This window comes from Myripristis murdjan, chromosome 22, assembly GCF_902150065.1.
Source record: "Myripristis murdjan chromosome 22, fMyrMur1.1, whole genome shotgun sequence".
Taxonomy (NCBI): domain Eukaryota; kingdom Metazoa; phylum Chordata; class Actinopteri; order Holocentriformes; family Holocentridae; genus Myripristis; species Myripristis murdjan.
In genome coordinates, this window is record NC_044001.1 from 17825203 (window position 1) to 17845931 (window position 20729).

General features: G+C 42.2%; 2 protein-coding genes across 2 annotated transcripts in view; one reads left to right on the plus strand and one right to left on the minus strand.

The window, feature by feature from the left end:
- LOC115354312 (inositol-tetrakisphosphate 1-kinase-like) overlaps positions 1-20729 on the minus strand; it is a 578973-nt gene that overhangs the window by 491065 nt on the left and 67179 nt on the right. The gene's annotated exons all lie outside the window — the stretch shown is intronic.
- Positions 1549-14074, plus strand: peli2 (pellino E3 ubiquitin protein ligase family member 2). The gene is made up of 6 exons (XM_030044652.1): positions 1549-1843; positions 6021-6150; positions 8806-8907; positions 10217-10414; positions 10655-10843; positions 11052-14074. Exons 1-6 carry the CDS (start codon positions 1767-1769, stop codon positions 11628-11630), a joined length of 1275 nt encoding a protein of 424 aa, XP_029900512.1. The 5' UTR covers positions 1549-1766; the 3' UTR covers positions 11631-14074.

A 20729-nucleotide genomic window follows, 5' to 3' on the forward strand; every position in this document is an offset into this window, starting at 1 on the left:
GCATAAAGCAGCTTGATCCCTGGGCACAACTGCTGAAGAAGCTGAACTTCACTCTTCTGTACTGCTAATAAGCAAGTATGTGCAGCTGTGAACAGAACCAAAGAACAACATGGATTAATCTGAGTTGTATTGAGGATAAACACAAACTATCTCTTTAGCATTATACCAGAGTTGCCAGATATCTTCTTGATGTTATAAAGGGAGACAAGTACCATGATGGGCCCCAGTGGCCCCCCACCACCTTTTGTTTTTGTGTCAAGTGTTATTGCACTTTGAAACTGAACACCAGTTCAAACAGGAAGCTATAATAGCGGAGGCAATAGGACCACTGACGTGCTCTGAAGAAGTGAGGGCACTTCCAGTCATGCGGATTCTTGTGAAAACAAGCCAGAGACAGCTAAGTGTTGATGAGGGTGCCAGACAAAAGTGTAGAAGTGGCACATTCATCAGAAAGGTGTGAGAACAACTGGACATGTGGGATATGGGAAAGCGTGACACTGGGGGTTGTGGAGGTTAAGAGGATCTCGACATCTTTAAATTCTCACATAAGGTGTGGACATTTGGTTGATGTTGGAGAGTCTGTGCATTGGCTTGTACTAAGAAGAAGCAATAAAACAAATCACTGGGCCTAATAAGATGATTTTTTATGAGGCTATTTGGCAAGATGTAAGTAGAGAAAAATAAGCAGATGAAATATGAGAATAAGAGGGTAAGGTAATTAAATGTACCTTTAGTGTATTTTGTCCAGATGAGCAGGACTAATGTGGAATTAAACCTTCCATGCTTGCAGATAAATAATAGCCTATTCATGAGGCTCTAATTAAGCTACCATCAGTTAATTAATCACAAAAATGAAGACTAAATCCTCAGTCAAATCGAAATAGTAACTATACTGACTTTTCGCACTGTGGGCCCTGGCCTAGAGGGTCCCCAACAAGATGAGTAAAAGCTTTATTTCACACTTGTTACAAGGATCACAGGTTTCAGTGTACAGACTATTACCGCCCCAGCAACAGTACAGCCAGTTATATAATATTATTTATCCGCTGAGATGGCGCTCCATTGAATGTTTTTTTTTTTTTTTTTTTTTTTTTTTTAAATACATAAATAGGAGTGAGTGGCGCAATGTGTGTTTTCAGGAGTTCTTGGCAAGAAAAACGTTTTTGGTAACCACTTCTATTACGCACTGTGGCAAACTGGAAACTCCGCTCAAGTATCCAGAAACAAGTATGATCGCTTTAAGAATTCCCAGATTGTACTCTTTGTTTACATAATACAAGGTGCGATCCATGGACCATCTGAGGTGGTCGAAGAAGGGGTGCTACACCCTACAAATGATTACGTTGATCCTCAAAGAATGGAGTTAACGCAAGATACGTGAGACTATTGTAGTAGAAAATAAGTTATAGCTCCATATAAGACGGTTCTGCCATAATCACGACTCTCCGCATCGTTTAAAAGTAGAGTTAGTGAAGTCCCCCCTATAAAAAGTAAAGAACAGGGAAATGGTACGTCCCACCCCCTGCTCTCTGCTGTTTTTGTAGCTGCTTCAGAGCGGATTCAACCGCCAAGTAAGTTACATTTTGCGATGTCATTCAAAATAAGTTTGAGCCCAGTTAATACGTAAAAAACTGGATTTGTGTGGTCGCAGAGACATACACCGCTGGATACATGGTCTGAAATGACAGCGTCCCATGTTTTTTGAAGGGAATTCCCTCTGATTTTCAGCCGCTGTTATTACTATAAACAGTGAAGCCAGAAGCCTCATGTTTTCGCCAAGCGAAGAGGAGCACTGCGCCCCGTCTAAAGACCCAGTCAAATACGGAGAGTTGGTAGTATTGGGGTAAGTTGAGTGTTAGTAATGGTAATTATACCAAGTAGCGTACATTTTCACAGTGTTGCTTTAAGTAGTCTATGTCTCGACGTTGATAAACAAAACAAAGCACCGTGTTTCTGTCTCCGATAAGAAAGTTTTCACAAGAGGGCACCGACCGACCAGAATTTAATCTTTCAAAATGGAAATACGTTTGTTACGTAAAGTGCTCAAAGACGAAGGTAAACTTTCCCTACATCGGCAACACATGTAGGCAGAAAAAAAGCTCGTCGAGCCCATCTGAGAAATTCACGCGCTCACGTTACTCTACAAATCAGACACGTGCGCAGTCAGAAATGTGTATGTTTCCGTTTCCCGAGTTGGCAACTATTTGATTCCCACATAACCGGGGACAAGAAATCTGCTTCTCATGAGCATTCAGCTACGCACCTAATAGATGGGGCTCATGTGGACGTTTGCTAACCTGGGATAAAGTGAATACTAAATTCAGGAGCTCTCCCCAGTGCGCACTTTCTACCTTAAGTTGGATTCAAGGGGTTTGAGGAATTCGGAAGTGGTGATGGTCCCCCTCCCCCAGCCCTTAGGTTTTTTCCTGCAGTGCTATCTGTAGCCCAGAACACAGAACTTCTCAAGACAGGCAAACCCAAAGCCTTTCCTTTCATAACTTCTGTAGTGACGCGCACACACACACTGCAGAAAGGCCAAGCTGGTTTTGTGCCAGATTTTGCCTAGAAGTGCAGAGATGCAAAAAATGGTTGAATGTAATTGTTGGAGTAACTTTGAAACTGAGTTTGGTTTGCTTGGAAGCTTGAATTTCAAAATTGCTATGACATTTTTGCACATAATCTAGCAGGCCCTCATTTACAAGACATTTGGATATCTACAGAGCAACCTTAGTGAGTTATCTTGTGTTCCTGACTCTGTGTTGGTAGTTTTCTTACTTTGTGTGATGGTATGCCTTTTATTCCTTATTAATTGAAACAGAATAGTGATGAAAAGGTTCCCTTGTGGTGGATTTACATTTGATGTGTATGTTTTTGTATAAATTGACATGACTTTTTGTCACAGATTTAGCATCACATCACATGTACAGACACCAGTAAAGTCTGTGGATGTGAACTCGAACTTGCTAATACAAAAATCAGTTGATAATATTTGTATCATGGTATTAGGTCGTCTCACCAAGCTATTAAGGGGGAAAAACACATTAAGTTGGTTCTCTGTTGATTCTACGTATTTTATTTCAGTACCTCGGGCATAACTGTTATGTAATCCTGTGTTCAGAAGAAACTGCAACCCTCTTTCATTGTAAAGCTGTGGTTATTAACAGTGCAAGGGTATGAAGCAGTGCAACAGTGGGCTAATTGTAAGGTGTTTGCCCTGTGAAAATATCATGCATCCAGGATCTTTTCAAAGCATTTTAAATTAGATGCTTATGAAGGCTTCATACAGACCATGGAAGAATGTGGTTTTGTCCCTTACCCTCCACCCATACACACACAGTCACAGCCATACTCACTGCTTATTACAAGGAACCAAAGTGCTGACTGCTTATTACCCAAGACTGAACATGTGGCATTTTTGTAGCAGATACATTTGCACCTCTCTCACACACAAGATAGGCCTATATACTGTATTTGAAGCAAAAGTGATGGGTGTAAAGTGATTGCTATGACAACATCACATCCTGGATAGCACTGATGGTAGACAAGATAGCTGACCGCATGGAACAAAGCTTGTTTGAGTAGCCATTCTCTCAATGGTTTGTTTCCATGACCAAAGGTGGCTTTTGTGCTTGCATGGCTGCCCCCCTGGCTCTGCCTGGGAGGATTGGCTTGGTGCTGGTCTGTGAGCGGGCCGGGTGTGTGGGTACCCTGGAAATGAAAGGATGGATTGATAAGGACCCAGGCTCTTCCTTTCCTTAGCTCCCTCTGTGCATTGTGCCTGGGAGACTGAGCCTATTGATTTAACTTTGTATGTTTCTCCCTCAAGATCCACTTGGTTAAGGAAGGGCACAAACCAACTTGGGGACATCTCTGGTGCACTTTCCCACATACCTTTGGGATGTGACCATATAATTCCTTTTTGAGACACTGAAATGTGACGAATATATGTTTTTTCTTTCCCTTCCATTCTGCACAAAGAGGCAAGAGCACATGGTCAGCTGCTTAACAGTGACCACGGTGTTGGTATGGTATCTGTGGCTTGTCCAGTGACACTGCAGCAGAGTAAATGCTTGGTGTTATGGGAGCTTGAGCCTGACTCTACCAGTTGAAAGATACTCTCCTCACTCACTATGTCACCATGCTGCCTAGATGAGAAACCACAAATATATTTGTGCTCTGCAATCATGCTATTTAGACTGATCTGTCTGAAAGTAATAGCCCTTTTGAAGTCTGTGCAGCATCACTTGACCCCTGTGTCATCTTATGTGACCTCTTAAAGCTGCACTAGGCCCTCTCAGTCATGCTAATAAGGAATATCACTCTAAGTGGTGGGTGTATCTCTTCTCTGTTATCCCTTTTCTTTCAAGTCATTCGGGTGTAAATAGTGGGAGGTACTGTTGGCTCCTTAGTGGAGCCTTGCAGGATAGGTGATACTATAGCATCTATAATCTCCTTTTTTTGGTATTGGAAGGTAAATCCACTGTCTTTCTGACACAGGTGAAAGGGGAAAGTGATCACAATTAGTTTGAGCACAGGCTTAAAAAGCCTGTCCTAGCTAATGTGATGTCAGACATTTCCAGGTAATAGAACATTTACTGACTAATGATGAATAATAGAAGGCATGAATGTCATGTCTCAGGGATTCAAGGTTTCACTCTGCCATTAAAATTCATGACTGTGTAAATGCTATGCCACAGGGAAAAAACACCTGACTATGGATTGTAGTGCATTGAAAATCAAGGAAAACAAAACCGCTCTTACATTTATGTGAGACATCTGTTTACATGTTGAAGGACAACCACTCTGTCAGACCATATGCAGCAGAGGCATGCAGGCTGAAGACTTGTGAATAGTTTTATCTACATTTTAAAGCACTGATATTATTTATTCTGCAAATTATGATTTATTTTTTTTACTCTTCATGCCAGTCTGCAGTCATTAATGTATTAGTCCTAGTTTTGCGCACAATATCATCCAAGGCCTATCTTGCTCTCTGTGGGTGGCTTGTCCTACAGGCCAGCTTTGTGCTCTGTGCTGACTGGGACCATGTGTTTCCATGTCTGCCCAGCCGTGTGGAGACATGGGACAGGTGGCCTAGCCTGGGAGGAAGGTAGGGAGGAGCAGGAGGAGGCTCTGGTCTCTACTGTTGCATTTGTGTTAAAGTATCAGGATAAATTTTGGGTTATGTAGTTGTTGGTTTATTGCCTCATTAGAGGAAATTGCACTTCTAGCAACTTCAAGTCCTTTGGTACATAATTCCCATTATATGACGTGTCTGTTCAGCACACTGTGGTTATGTGGGGGAGTGTGTGACAGAAGGTCTGTGTGTTGGATGGGAGTAGAGCATGGGGTGTCCCAGCTGTAGGAACCAGCTGGTGGATTGGGAGGACCACTCCTACCGGAAGGGGCTTTCCATTCACAAGGAGCAGCCGAGGCTAGTTTCCTCGCAGTGGACTGGAAAACAAAACTGGCACCAGAAGCTCAATAGTGAAAGGATGGTGCACACAGAGACGCTCCTCCAGTTGTGTTAAGGTTTGTTTTGTGTGAGTCATTAGAGCTTAAACACAGCAATGAGAGATTACTCCAGTCATGTTAGTCAGTTCCCCACCCAGACTCCACAGTCCCAAAGAGGTGGTAAACCTGACGTGCATCCCAAAAACCGCTCTTGCCTGGGACCCAGAGCAGAGGAACAGCTGCAGTTTTACACAGAGCTGGCTCACTGAGATCACAACAAGTACCAGAGCACATTATGTAATAAGAGACATTATCCAAGGTGACGCGAAGATTGCTAATGGGGAGAATTAGATTGCTAGTGATGCAATGACGGGCAAGGCTTCTTTTCAGAATGCTTGAATGTGTTTCTAATTCTCCATGTTTACTTTTTTGATTATAAGAATTTTGCTTGTAAATATAATTAGGCACATGCTTTTGCAGCCACAAAATAACTCTTTGCATTCTCACAAAAAATGAATTAACTTTAAATCCACTGTCCTTGTTTTTCCCCCATCTGTGTCTGACAGGTACAATGGCTCCCTGCCCAATGGAGATCGAGGTAGAAGGAAAAGCAGATTTGCTCTATACAGGAAGACCAAAGCTAATGGCGTGAAGCCGAGCACTGTGCACATCCTAAACACACCCCAAGCCAGCAAGGTAAAGAGATCAGAGGGCGATGAGTTATTTAATGAACACATTCACAAGGGGGAATGCACACTTCTTAATGTGCTTTTGATGAATATTTCAGTAAAATATGTCTCTGCGCATGTAAATGAAAAACAAAAACATGTATTACTGCTATAGAAATGCACTCGTAAGTTTTGAAAGTATGAATCTGTGACTGTGACTGAACTAACTTGCACCTGAAAGATTCGAGAATCTTTCAACTCAAAAACACCAAAATCAAGTGTTTCTCATGGCAACAGAGTATTGTTTTTTTCAGTAGCTTCTGCAGCATGGAGTAAACCATGTGCATTATTCTTGGTGGACCTTATTGTTGACTTTTCCAGTACAGTAACTGTAGGCCTTTGCCTGGCCTCTAAGGTTTTCTCTACGGTGCAGTGCCTGCCAGAAACTGCCCCGTTCCAGTATAACTTGTCTGTCTTCTTGCATTCCTGCTTTGGTTCCTTTGCAAAAACCGCCAAACAAGCCAGAAGAAGGTGCTTACATCTGCACCTCGTGGAGGCCAATATTTCAGACATTTGCAGAGAGTTCAGTCCCCCCGGCCCATGGCCCCAAGGTTCAGGTTTCTTTCACCTGGTGCAGCTTGCCTTGTGTAATATCTGCTTGTAGGTTTTTCTGTGATTTTTTTTTTTCACTGAGGAGCCTGTGCATTATTCTAGTCAAGCACAGTTTTAGCTGTGCGGTCTGTTGCAGCGGTCTGCGATACATTGCTGATGTTGACTTGCTGCTCCAGGCTAAGAATCATTTCTCAGACAGCCTGCCCAGAGAGTCAAGTTGCATTGGACCTGACTGTTCTTATGGCAAAGCACAACAGAATGAAGAGTGGCATTTATGCAAGGGGTCACAGGCTGTTCCCGAGATGGGAGCTGCTCTGACCTTCCTCCCCCTTCACTGCTGCTCCTCTATGCCACCCTGTTACCAGGCCCTGGATTAGTAGGGTGAACTGAACTGGTGAACTGTTGCAGTTGGCTGACCCTTCACTCGCAGCTGTACACACAGTCAAAAATAGCTATTCCTTCAGAGGCAAGGAGGATCAGCCTGTTTTGAGGCATGCCTTTTTCATAACGTTTACTATAGAGTTCACAGATGGACCTAAGTGAACCACACCACTTCCTTTTATAGTCTTTTTTTTTTTTTTTTTTTTTTTTTTTTAAAGTACTGCAGTCCCCCAAACCACTCTCGCCCCTTCAGAGTGTAGCAATCTCATGTGAATGAATTGAGAATGTTCTCTGGCTTAGAAACTGAGAGGGAAAGCTCACGTGTCCATGCACACTCTGGTGTTCATAGCAGATAATGAGGAGCTACCATGATCTCTGTCACTGCCAGCCTCCTATTCAAATCCTGCCCCAGCTTTCTAATCTGCCCACTTGATCTCAATTACTGTGTATGCTTTTTTGCATCTGCGTTTGTGTGTGTGTGTGTTCGCTTTCCTTTGGGGGTTCCCAGACAAATGCTCTAGGGCCCACTGTTATGTTTTCTTTTTTCCTTATTCATCCTTTTCCTTTTGGAGTGTAATGGCGTTTTAAGGACGTGGCAGTGTGACCACATCATAACAAACTTATCTTACAGTTCAGAGTGTGCATGAACAACATTAAGTCATTGGGCGGGTGGTCCAACCTTGCCTTTAATGCAGCGCAGCGGAGACAAGACTCTCAGTGCATCTTTAGACATTTCTCCCCATCTGTCTCTGATGTTGCCACAGCGTGTGGCAGTGGCAGCACTGATGACCCACTTTCTGCCTCCCTCTTTCCCTTACGCACGTGACAACGGGGGATGTTTGGGAAATGGAATTCGCAGATTAGAGTGAGATGATAGTGGCATGTGGAAAAGTGTTAGTGTGAGCTGGGTCTGACTGGCCTCAAACCCTCTACTCACTACGCATTTCTGCGCTCAGCTGATAGGCAAGCCTGTTTCGGCCGAGTCCATAGGATGGTTTATGGTCAGTGTCATAGGAGTGTTACTTTACAAGGACATCATGCTTCTCTTGACTCCTGTTTCAGAAATCCCTGGCTTGAACCTTTTACTTTTTTAATATAATTAAGCAATAGGCCATGAAAGGTCTTGGATTAGTGATTTTACAACCGTTAAGAGGAATTGTTTGGCATCACATTAATCAATTGGTCTTGAAGCTTTTTGTTTTTATGAAACAATGGTAACAAGCAATTATAATAAAGAAAAATCTCTGCATATCTTTTAGTTGTAATCAACAAGAAAATAATAAGCAGATGTTTTCTTTTACCAAGCATGTTTGTTCTGGAACACTTCCTAAATGACGTGGTTGCTATGTGACACAAAACTGGTCCGATTTTAGATCCTCAGCTGTTCAAAACTGAGGACCAGAACTGTACATTTTATAAAGAGAGCTTTGTTTTGCCCCCATCTTTGATTTCTCTTCACAAATGATGCAGTGATTGCATAAGGCATTAGCCACTTCCCATTTGTGAACGAGTGGCGCTCTGTGATCCAATGTCAAAGGAACAAACTTAGCAATCTTAGGGTTTCTCCTGATTTCACCATTACTCACAACAATGAACAGACTCCTTTTGTTGTTGGTGATTTGCTTATGCTTGGAGCCCAATTGTCTCAAATGCTGTGTCTGTACTAGCTTGGCTGTTTGTTGTGTTTCAGGCTGTGAACTGCAAAGGCCAACACAGTATCTCCTACACACTGTCCAGGAACCAGACGGTAGTGGTGGAGTACAGCCATGATAAAGACACAGACATGTTTCAGGTAAAAGCCAGTGACAGAATTATCTTTTAGGACTGCATTTCTCCTGTTTGAATGTAGCTTTTTACAGAATCCTCTGCATTTGACAAAGGATGTTGTCTCTATGTAGATGTGCAGTCTCAATCTGTGCACATTTTGTGATTTTCTCCCTCCTTAACAGCTACAATCCACCATGTCAGTCCATGTGCTGTGTGTACTGTAAACTGCTCTGCCCCCTAGCATTAATCTGAATGTACAGCAAAGAGACAGCTCCTGAAGTTAGCACTGCAAACACGTGCTTCACATTCAGCCTGTTATTGTGTCCATGTGTCTGAACAGCACTAAGTAAACACAGACTCAGCAGAGAACAGGGAGACATTTTAGAATAATGACTTTAAAGGACTATGTCGGACCCAAACGAATAAGGAAATGAAAGGGGGAAATGCTTATTTTATTTCTGTCTGTTGATCCTCAGAGCTGTGTAAACATTTTCACTGTGGTACTCTGAAGCAATGTACATGTTGTTTTGTTTTAAAAAGGACTACTTACATATATATGTGTGCGTGTGTGTGTGTGTTTGTGTGTGTGTAGTGTGTGTATATGTATGTATGCATTTATGTATGCCTACGGGCAGTGGCCTTGATGTAACAGAGTATTTTTCATTGCTTATAATGGTTAGATTGCTAGGTGGTTGCACCATGAATTACACATGTTCAGTTCACGTTATTTTTTATAAAGCACATTCTGTAATGTAACAAGTATGGCCATGTTATTTAACCAGTTTAGGTTTACATTTACGTTTATTTTTTTTTTTGCACAGTTTAAAAAAACCCATACATCTAAAAAAAACTGACAATGATAACAAGTGACAGGAGAGGCAAAAAAAAACAGTGGGCCTATTAGAAGCCTCCAACTAAAAACTGTTAAAATTTTAAAAGATTATAGAAAACAACCAATTAACACACAGAATATGACAGTAACAACATATGTATATGTATGTGTGTGTATATCTATCTATCTATCTATATATATAGATATATATATATCTATATATCTATATATCTATATCTATATATATATACATTTTTTTTTTTTTAACCCTAACCCTAACAATAATATTAACAATAATAATGCCAAACTGATACTGAAAATAAATGTGAGATATGTTTAAGAGAGTGTGGGTGTGTATATGTATGTGTGTAACGTAGATAGTGGTTAGTAATAACAGTAATACATAATAATAATGATAATATATATTACAGAATACATAGTTCAGCTCAGCTAGGGATGAAAGTTACTCTGAATAACAAATCAAAAAATGTGTTGTCCTCAGATTGGGCGTTCCACCGAGAGCCCAATCGACTTTGTGGTGACTGACACGGTGTCAGGAGGCCAGGAGGGAGAGGAGAACCCGATCACTCAGAGCACCATCTCCCGGTTTGCCTGCCGAGTCGTCTGTGAGCGGAACCCACCCTTCACCGCTCGCATCTATGCAGCCGGCTTTGACTCTTCCAAAAACATCTTTCTGGGGGTAATTACATGTTAGCCTACCATGGTAGATACACCTGTACTTATTCTGCTTTCTTGTTGCTGACTTGTTCTAATCCCTTGCTGATGATCGGTGATTGTATGGCTGGTTTGTGAATGTCTTCAAAGAGGAGGCAACTGGATAAATAAATGTTGTTTCTTTTGCTGACAGTGTTGTGTGAAAAGCGAAATGCTGCATCACATATCAGTTTGCATCATTGTCTATGCTCTGTTTCACCTGCAGGAAAAAGCTGCCAAGTGGAAGAACCCTGATGGTCACATGGACGGGCTGACAACCAATGGCGTGCTGGTGATGCACCCGAGGGGAGGTTTCACCGAGGAGTCCAAGCCCGGCGTATGGAGGGAGATCTCTGTTTGTGGGGATGTTTACACTCTGAGAGAGACCCGCTCTGCACAGACCCGAGGCAAACTGGTCAGTAGCAGCATACGCACAATATACATATACAATAGCACATCTGTCGCCTGTGGAGTAATTTAAGCATCCCAGATGATCCGAGCTGTTGTTTCTCAAGCCATGGACGGAATAAGTTACATGCACAGTGTCAGCATCTATCCTTTTGTTTAGTCAAATGCTTTGCCTAGTGAAATTAAATGTGCATGTGGTACATCATCCTCTGCAGGTGGAGAATGAAAGTAATATACTGCAGGACGGCTCCCTTGTGGATCTGTGTGGAGCCACCCTGCTGTGGCGAACTGCAGACGGCCTCTTTCACACCCCCACCCAGAAGCATCTGGAGGCTCTGAGGCAGGAAATCAACGCAGCGCGACCCCAATGTCCCGTAGGTCTCAACACCCTGGCCTTCCCCAGCATGCAGCGCAGCCGTGCTCTCTCCTCTCTGGAGGACAAGCAGCCTTGGGTCTACTTGGCATGTGGCCACGTGCACGGTTATCACAACTGGGGTCACCGTTCAGAGCAGGAGCCCAATGCTCAGCGGGAGTGCCCGATGTGCCGGGCCGTGGGCCCCTACGTACCACTATGGTTGGGGTGTGAGCCCGCATTCTACGTGGACACTGGTGCACCTACGCACGCCTTTGTGCCGTGTGGACACGTGTGCTCAGAGAAGTCAGCCAAATACTGGGCAGAGATCCCCCTGCCCCATGGCACCCATGCCTTCCATGCCGCCTGCCCCTTCTGTGCCACCCAGCTCAGCCTCACTCAGGGCTGTTCCAAGCTCATCTTCCAGGGCCCAGTTGACTGAGCTGCAGGGTTCTGCTCTGGGAAAGAGATTAGGCAGGAATGCCAACATGCTGTGAAACTGTTCAGATTATTTAGTGCTTTCTTTTGTTTTTGTAAGCCAACTGTGGAAAGGAGTGAGACCTCACAAGGTCTGGTCACATACTGTGGATTCTGCACAACAGAGGTCCTTTACATTGTGTCTGACTGGGGCCCACTCTGGCTCTTGAGATGGGCACTGTGGGTGCAGAGATGTGGAGCACACTGGACCACTGACACCCAGCTCCTCCAAAATACTGTTCCAACTGTTCTGCCAGCCAACCGCTTTCAACAAGGCTCCAGCGTCAGGCTGTTTTAACTACAATGGCTGCTCATTTTGCATCAAAGGGCTATGAGATTAGGGCCGTAGAAGGAGTGAATTGTTTTCACTCGTCATAAATCCTTAGTCTGGACCAGATAACAGCAAGCAGGTGTAGTTGGGGTCTGTTGGGGAAGGTGTGGGGTGGGGGGAGTTGTGTAATTCTTGGTAGGTTTGAGACACATGGTTTTTACAGAGCCAGACAGCTGGACTGTTGGCTGGGAAGAAGGCCAGGAGAGACTTTGGGGCTCATGGCTAACTAGTTAAGTTTTTTTCCCGCTGGCCCCTCGGCCCTTAGCCTCTAATGGCAACCAGATCATATAGCCTATCCAGAGGTGGGCATCCCTCCATTTGGTGAACAGACGTTTGGAGAAAAATAACCCTTACGTTTTGTGTACAGGGATGTATTCCAGTGCCTCAAATCCCATAAAAGCTTTGGGAATATTTTTCATAGATGCGAAAAGCTATTTTGTTGAAGGCAATGGGAGAGATAGTATCATATACAAAAGGCATAACGAAATGATAACCCACATGGATTCTTCTCCACATTTTTATCTGTCAGAAGAGAGTATTTTACTACACTGACACCCTTGTACTGTTTTGTAATGAAAATGTTAATATATTTTTCTCCTGCATAAGTAGTGTGTGCATGTGTGTGTGTGTGTGTGCGTGCGTGCGTGTGTGCGTGCGTCTGTGTGGGTTGGATTGTGTGGGTGTCCTTGGGCTTTGTTGGACTTGCCCTGCATCCTTTCACCCCAGTCCTCTTTCTATGATCTCGCTCATCACCCAAAACGATAAATGAGAACAAAGCATTAAATCAACCTTGCGGGGTATGACAATGAATGTATTCAAATACATTGACTCTCCTCACCATTGGTGCTTTACCCTAAATAATGCCATTCACTTTCCAAATAGCTAATATTTTTCCCTAAATGTGCTGTAAAACGTGGGTCACTTGATGGAAGTAAGGCCTTCATTTGCAGTGAAACAGAGACCATAGGAAGTGTACTCCCATATACATCCATCCACACCTGCTGTGGTCATGCCCCACATTCACATGTACTGTATCCAATCTGCACTGTTAGCTTTATCCCATGCTGGGTCTGATGCAATGATTTGTTCGCTGTCAAACCTGGGCACAGTCTCAGCAGCATCAACAGATTATACCAAATACAAAGAAGAGGTGTTTTCTCTCCACATGCAAGATATAAAAAAACACTCTCTTCAATCCAAAGTGTTCCTGTAAACAATCCTAAACCTAAAGTGCTGCTATAGAGGAATGTTGACAGCTCTGGATTACAGTTGATTCGATTGCACTCACCAACCTCATGGACATAGTGATATTAGTACACACAAATCCAAATTTGATAAGTTTCATAGTGTGTAGGCAAAGTTGACCAAAACCTGGAGTTATCAAGTGCAAATGTATTTGAAATTGAAGAATCTGTACGACAAATCTGTGCACTCTTTTGTGATGCTAGCTTACTGGACTGTGCCCATATGTAGAGTGCAGTTAAAGGCATCAAATCCACCACTGGTTAATTAAACGGAATAGCAAGCATTAATTAAAAACTCTGAGATGTTGAAAGCCACACCCCTATTGTAGCTTTGCAGTTTCCTTCCAAGTTGCTTTGTCACGAATAAGGTTGAACAGGGTGGCTGTCAAAGGTATCCTAAGGGCTCATGAACCCAGATCACAAAAAGATAAGGTTTCAACAGTGGTGGACTGCTGAGACATTCTTGGCAGCATGAAACCATCGGCAGCATTACGCTATGCTCATAGCGCAAAGGATTCTTGAATGGCTTGATTTCTTTAAATTTTATATTACTACCGTGCAGGGTCAAGGACTAAGCCACATACAGTAGCATTCCTTCTAACACTTTTCAGCTCAACAACACTGTGCCCCTTGCTAGAGAGACCGTGTTCTGTAACAGCTGCAAAGTAGCTGCCACAAACATTCCTCCTTGGTAAACATGGGTGGGGCCCTCAGTCCACCCAAGGGCTTGTTCTATGAGTTTGTCTCCTGCAGGAACTCTGTACACAGGTCATAGAACGCACTGATGCTCCCAATGCCTACTTTGCAAAGAATAAACTATTTTTTAAAAGCAAAGCATAGCGAGCTGGTGGTCTTTCTGCTTTCACGCGTGGTTCATTAATCACAACATCGTGACCGTGGTTGTTTTTCAAATGCCGGGCTCTGTTGTTCCGGGGACCTCAGGCCATTTGAAAACGACATCACATCGCATCCAACTTTGTATATGCAGTGCCTTATATTTTTTCATGATAGGGAAGTTCTTTATATGCAGCAACTCAGTTTGAACTCCAGATGTGTGAACTGTGTAGGCACAACATAGCACATGATAGCAGAGATGTTTAATCACTTGGTTACATACATGTTTCATCATTTCTCAGCATGAGCATTTCCCTCCTATCTTGGTTGCCAAAATGGCAGGGAATGTTGATAGCTCTATCAAACACAGTATTTGTTTGAGATAAGAGACCATTTTTCTTGAAGTCTATTTTATTCAGATTACATGTTATATCTTATCAACTCCATCTTAATATTCACCATACAAATGACACTGCATGAACAAAATTCCCCAGTATCCAGGGCTGTATGCCACTTCCTTGTTTAGCCACAGGAGGGCACTACTTCCTCAACAATGAGGATATTGGCACTATGCCCGCCAAACAACTGAGTCTGCCATCCAATAGTCAATAACACAATAAATGGAAGTTTGATGTTTATTATTTAAAAAAGGACTTAGCATAAATACATTTCAAACAAGAAAACTGAATTAACTAATTTAGCATGCCCATAGATGCCTCAAGTTCCTCTATATGTGCAATTACCAGAGGAGATGCATGTACATGTTCAAAGTTGGAAATTTACTCAACAATTTTTTTTTTTTTTTTTTTTTTTTTTTTTTTTTTGCATTGTATGGGTTTTTGTTCAACACAATTTTACAAATTAATTATACCTTTCTCAGATTTATTTCAAATTTAAGCCATGGCACTGTACACAAGAAGACATTTCTGTGAAAATTATCTACAGTTGCACGCAGTTTTTCGTCTTTATGTGTATGCAGAAATATTGTACAATGATGGTGACATTTTCCATCATTCGCATGTGACTTCATTTCCTCCATAATAAGGGCATATGAAAGGGATTTAAATACATAACATGTCAGTTAGGCATTTGGAGAGGAGTGGAGCAGTGGGATGCCATGCTTCCTAATTAACATTTCTGCAGTAGATGTGAGATGGGTTCATGTGTCTGCACACTTGCCTGTTTTTCTGAATGACAGAAGAGACACTGAAGGTGACAGCATGCTAATTTTGAGATCACTCGTTGGTTCCCTTGCCTTAAGCAGGGCAGGGTTATGCAAATAAAGTGGAATGATACAATGACTTTTTTAAAAGCTTCCTGGATGAAGGAGTAAGCTTCCTGTGCTGTACCGATGCTGGTGTTGGTAATAAATTGACACAAACCATAATACTCTATCATCACCTCTCTTGATTCTAATTAACTTTTAATAAACTACACTTTAAAAGCTACACAACGTAATTTCACTGGTTCTTATTTTTCAGCTGCATCTTAATTATAGTCACACCGAAAGTTCATGTCAGGAGGAATTGTGCAGCCGCTTTCATTTCTGTGTGTGGGGTTTAGAGCCACACTGTTGAGGCTTCCCTCTTTTGTCCACCAAGGCTACACTACAAAACAGAAAGGAAAACAGAGACAATATTCTGTGAATCCTCGCTGCCTCAGACTGGCTGACAGTGCCACAGCCCGTCCCGCAGGATCAAAACTATGGAGAGGCAATGTACAATGGAACTAAAAGTGAGGAAACAAGCCTAAACTGCCCAATCTTTTGATGGCCTGAGAAGCAGCACACTCATTTAATCTGGAGGAAGCAGACAAACGGTTCACCAGAGGCGTGGGATTGGTTATGGTTAAAAAAAAAAATGTTTGGCATATCTAAGGCAGGAGGATGACTCACTTCACCACAGAAAGCACTGGCATGTGTGCCTACTTCAGGTGGTGGACATGAGCTTTGGCTTGACATTTGCTTTTAGCGTAGGTGAGCAGGATTTCATTTTTTTTTTTTTTTTTGCAAGGGTTTAAAAAACAGAGGGAGGAAAAATCAGGTATGGCATTTAGTCAGGCCAACTATGAAGGTATGTACAAAACTCTTACTATTTATAAATATATTTTTGTGTGCTGGTTAATGTAATGAGATACTCTACATCAAGGAGGAATTTCCGTCTCACAAAATCAACAGGATGAAATAAAGATCTGAGAAAACCAATCACCTGTACAGTGGTATAATAATATTATTAGTGGGAGAATTATTCTCAAAGGCAAATGTAATGGAAAAACTACTGTCTGTCCTCCAGTTGTTCCATAAGTCAAATTATTACAACAGGAGACACCACCCACTAGATGTATTAAAAGCACAGACTTAATTTTATGTGTATCTTCATATCCTGTCTGCCCGGAGACCTAACATGTGAAATGCCACAGGTGGCTGGGGGCTGTATGCCAAGCTATCAGTAGGACACCTTAGTTGGCAAATTGAAGGCTGTGATATTTACCTCGATTACCCAGCGTGCAACTGAGGCAAATTATATGCAGATCATCATCTGTAAATAAGAGATAGTGCTCTCTCCCCTTTGCGTAATTTAAGTAACAACACATACAACCTCAGAAGCAAACACATCAAGACACACATTTCTCTCTCTGCTCTTTAATATATTAAACTTGGCAGTCGTTTCTATCTCCCGGCAAATTGGACTGGTATGGCACCGTGGCATATATTGGACGATGTTAATTCCTCACTATTTCTGTCATGTGCAATTAGTCACTATTTGCTAATGAGATTGTCTCATCAATTACTCACATTTCACCAGCATTTGGCTTTAGCTTGAGTCCACCTTGACTTGCTTTATCCAGCCCCAAGGTCAAACACCTCTGGAGGTTTGGTAAGAGGAGTCAAAGGAGAGAGTCGCTTTAAAAAAAAAAGAAAAAGAAAAAAAAGAAGAATTCAATGTAATTTTATCTAATACAAAAACTCCACTTTTTATTTTTCTACTTTAGCTGTCAGCCAGCTTTGTAGCAGTAAAATTACACAATTCAGGCTGTATGCAGTGCAGTTTGAAAAGGATTATGATTATATCAGGCCTATTTACTATTTCATGTGGCTCTTGATGATACTTTGTACTCAGCCTTCTCAGCTTATTACTTTCTCAATGAATAACAAATGAGTTGTCAAATAAAATGCAAATAAACACAGACTAAAGTGAAGCTGATACAAATATTTTGCAAACATACAAAGGGAAAATAGGTTTGGAAAATCAACCATTAAATTCAAACATTAAAGTGGCACATACCTCTTTGCACACCATCCCCTTAGCCCCAGATGCCCTCCTTCTCTCATCTCCTCCTACAGAGGCAGATGTGGTGTATTGCCTACTCATCCAAACAAGGGGACAAATTACTTTAATTATGGAGTAATTGCAGAGTCTTGTGTTAATTAAATCTTTATCAGTTCAAGTAAGTGGATTGCTCCCACATGGAACCCATGCGGCTACGTGCTGTCTCGCTCTCCCTCCTCCTGTTCCGTCTAAATTTCCCCCACGCCACAGCCTGAGACCATCTTTTATTCACAGTCTCACCCGACTCTCCCTCTCTCTCACCCCTGTGTCTCACTGAAATGATTGGGATTAGTGTCATAGTGGAAGGAGGTTGTTTTACCAACTCTGTCAGTAGCCAGCTGTTTCTTAAAAATACCATAACAAACATGATAGCACCAACATGAGGGAGTGTCCTCCACTGGAAAATGAGATACAAGATTTATCTTCAGGTTCCTGGTGTTTGACAAAATTGAATCCTCTCATTTTAATTGCTCTCAACTAGGTGCTGCTCTAGGCAACAGAAACAGGGGCTCTGTATGTTGTCCCTTGTTCGCTTCAGCCCATTATGTTCCATTGTGCAAAACACCGATTATGATTTGCTTTATCCTTGCCATCTATCTTATTTAGGATCATTTATTTAACCACACGGTACAAAGGAACAGCAGTCAGCCCTGTTATTACAGTACATGGGACACAGGATCAGTGTGTATTCCAGTCCCCTGCTTCTTGTAATAAGAACAGGATCATAGAGAATTAATCTCAAAAGGCTTGTTTACTGTTTCAAGGCCTCACAACATTTTATATAATATGCAGGGAAATTCAGTTTCCTTGATTTTTCTATAGGCCTAACATTAAAGCCATTGGAAAAGATCTCAAATAATAATGAGTAAGACAAGTGGTGTGTTCTGATAGACTTACAGTTTTCTCCAGCTAGTTTTTTTTTTTTTTTTTTTTTAACCTAAGGTAAACTGGTTTCCTGTAAAGGGGAATGGCTGAGGATTTTGCCTTATATTCTGTATAGAAGTGTGGCTCCAAGTGTGTCTTTCCACTGTCCTGACAATGCACTCCTGTTTATCTATTCAGCAGGATCCAAGCAGAAATACGGTGTGCGGTGATGCCTTATCATGGCTCTATGTTAGGTGCTTCACATTTCTTCATTCATTAAGGAACATGCACTGTTAGAATCAACTGGACAAAACACAGAAATTCAAAAGATCATTTGCAGTGTGCTTACTATATCATGATGTGCTTACAAGAAATGAACCTCTCCAGTATTTTGTTTATTTTAACCTTTATTAATCCAGGAGAAAGTCAACTGAGCACACTCACTGAGCAAAAAGATGTATGTTTTTCATTTGATCTCTTAAGTTATACAGTATATGAATCCCGGCTTGTGGACATTGTCAATCACTGAGCAACTGTTTAGTCAGGAGAATGTTTAGGGAGGATGAATTGTTGTAATATGGCTGTGAAGCAGATTCAAAGGGGCTTAACTGGATTACACCTCATTTCAAGGATGCTTAAGGTAAGATTAAAACAGATATGTGGTAAGTGAGGAAAATACAAAATCAAATAGATCAAATTTCACCGAGTGGCCCCCATAAGCCACTTGTTTATGCATGGCTGTGCTGCGCGTATTTGTGAGATGCTGAGGTAAAAATCCAGGGACGTTTAGAGGGGCGACACATGTGAAACAACATGAAGTTTGTTGGTGTGAGTGAACCTTCCTTTGAAGGATGCAGCAAAAAGAAACGCACATTAACAGAGCATCACACAGTTGTGCTCTGTTGGACCATCACAATTCACTGTTAATGCCCTTTCTTATCTCACACTGCAAATCCCCAGAGCTGGAACATAAGAACTCTCTAATCACATACACTGGCACATGAGTGTATGTGCACACACTCCAGCACGCTCATGCACACCCATGCGCGCACAACACACATATGCGGTCATACACCGCACCTCACATTCAATCTGCAAAGATAATGAATTTAATACCACTGCTATTACAGTCCACTAATGTTTGTTAATAGCTTGGTGCCATGTGGAACTGGGACCTCGCCCATGTGGGTAATTCCACTCTTTGGACAAGCTGTCAATAAAAAAGCCTTGCATTTTCTGGATGCATGGGGTAGAGGGTGGGGGCTTGGAGGATGCGCTTAATCCACCAGACTCTCTAATGATTTCCCTATGCCTCTAATAGCAGCTACCACATAAACAGGCCTCTGTGAATGCACTGTCCTTGCATGTGTTTTGTGTTTTATTTTCACAATCAGAATGGAAATATGTGTCTGTATTAATAGTTTACTGAATGTTTGTGCATATGAAGTACAGTTTGGTTGGGCGTATGACTTCTATTTTCTACTGTATGTACTGGGATATAAGGGGGGTAATAGAAAGTGGGGGGTTTAGAACGAAGACTTCCTAGTGTGCCTGAATGCAGCTCCCCTTGGCCACCCCCCACCACCCCCATCCAACTTTCCCCATCTCCTCCCCATATCCCTCTGCCAGCACTGCAGCCCAGCGGATAACCAAGCATGGATTAACAGTGACATCACACTGAAGAGATGGCTGAGCCTGAGAGTGAGGAAGGGTGAGTACTTGGGTGTGTGTGTGTCAGATGGGTATGAGTATATGTGTGTGTTCAAGACTGATTAGACGGTGAGGGTGGTGGTGAGAGGGGAGCGAGGATTAGAGAGCCATCTGAGAGTTGGCTAGGTGCTGACACCACTCCACCTCACCAAGGGCTCAATTTACTGAGGGATCAGACTCATTTATGGTGGGTTGGGATTATTATCAGTTCAATAGGGCAATTTCTTTATTACAGTAACCCTTCAACCTGTGAATATGGACACTTGTGAGACATTTCAGGGTGCATGTATCTTGTTTCTGCTATATCCAGCACTCTCCTGCTCCAGTTAATTGTACATTAGCAGCAGGCACATTAACAAACACATAGTGATAATATACCCACAGCAGAAAAAGACGTCCAAATAACTGAGGAATGAGTTGCCATAAAATTACCATAAAACCTGAAATCACCAAATATACTCTTTATTGGGAATTCTGAGTGTCTCTGTGGTTTTGATTCGCTTGAACATAGCCTTCACAAAAAAAAAACCCTTCCTTTTCTTTATTTTTTTGAATTGACTGAACACACTAAAATACCTATTAGGAATTTCAGACAAATCCATCCATCATACTTTGACTCCCTGGAGTTTAAAGAGGGCTATGGTGACTGTGGCGTGGAGCTTTTTCAAAAGGCTCTAAATCCGATAAGGCAGGCAGCTATGTTTGAGTTTGGGTTTACCTGGTATGTCAACACTCTTAAGCTGGCCCTCTGT

What these genes read in the sequence shown, in the direction of transcription:
- peli2 (XM_030044652.1), top strand. Translation starts at nt 1,767, where the DNA reads ATGTTTTCGCCAAGCGAAGAGGAGCACTGCGCCCCGTCTAAAGACCCA. An exon ending in GGAGAGTTGGTAGTATTGGG is followed by an intron (nt 1,844 to 6,020) that starts GTAAGTTGAGTG and finishes TGTGTCTGACAG; the next exon opens with GTACAATGGCTCCCTGCCCA. An exon ending in CACAGACCCGAGGCAAACTG is followed by an intron (nt 10,844 to 11,051) that starts GTCAGTAGCAGC and finishes CATCCTCTGCAG; the next exon opens with GTGGAGAATGAAAGTAATAT.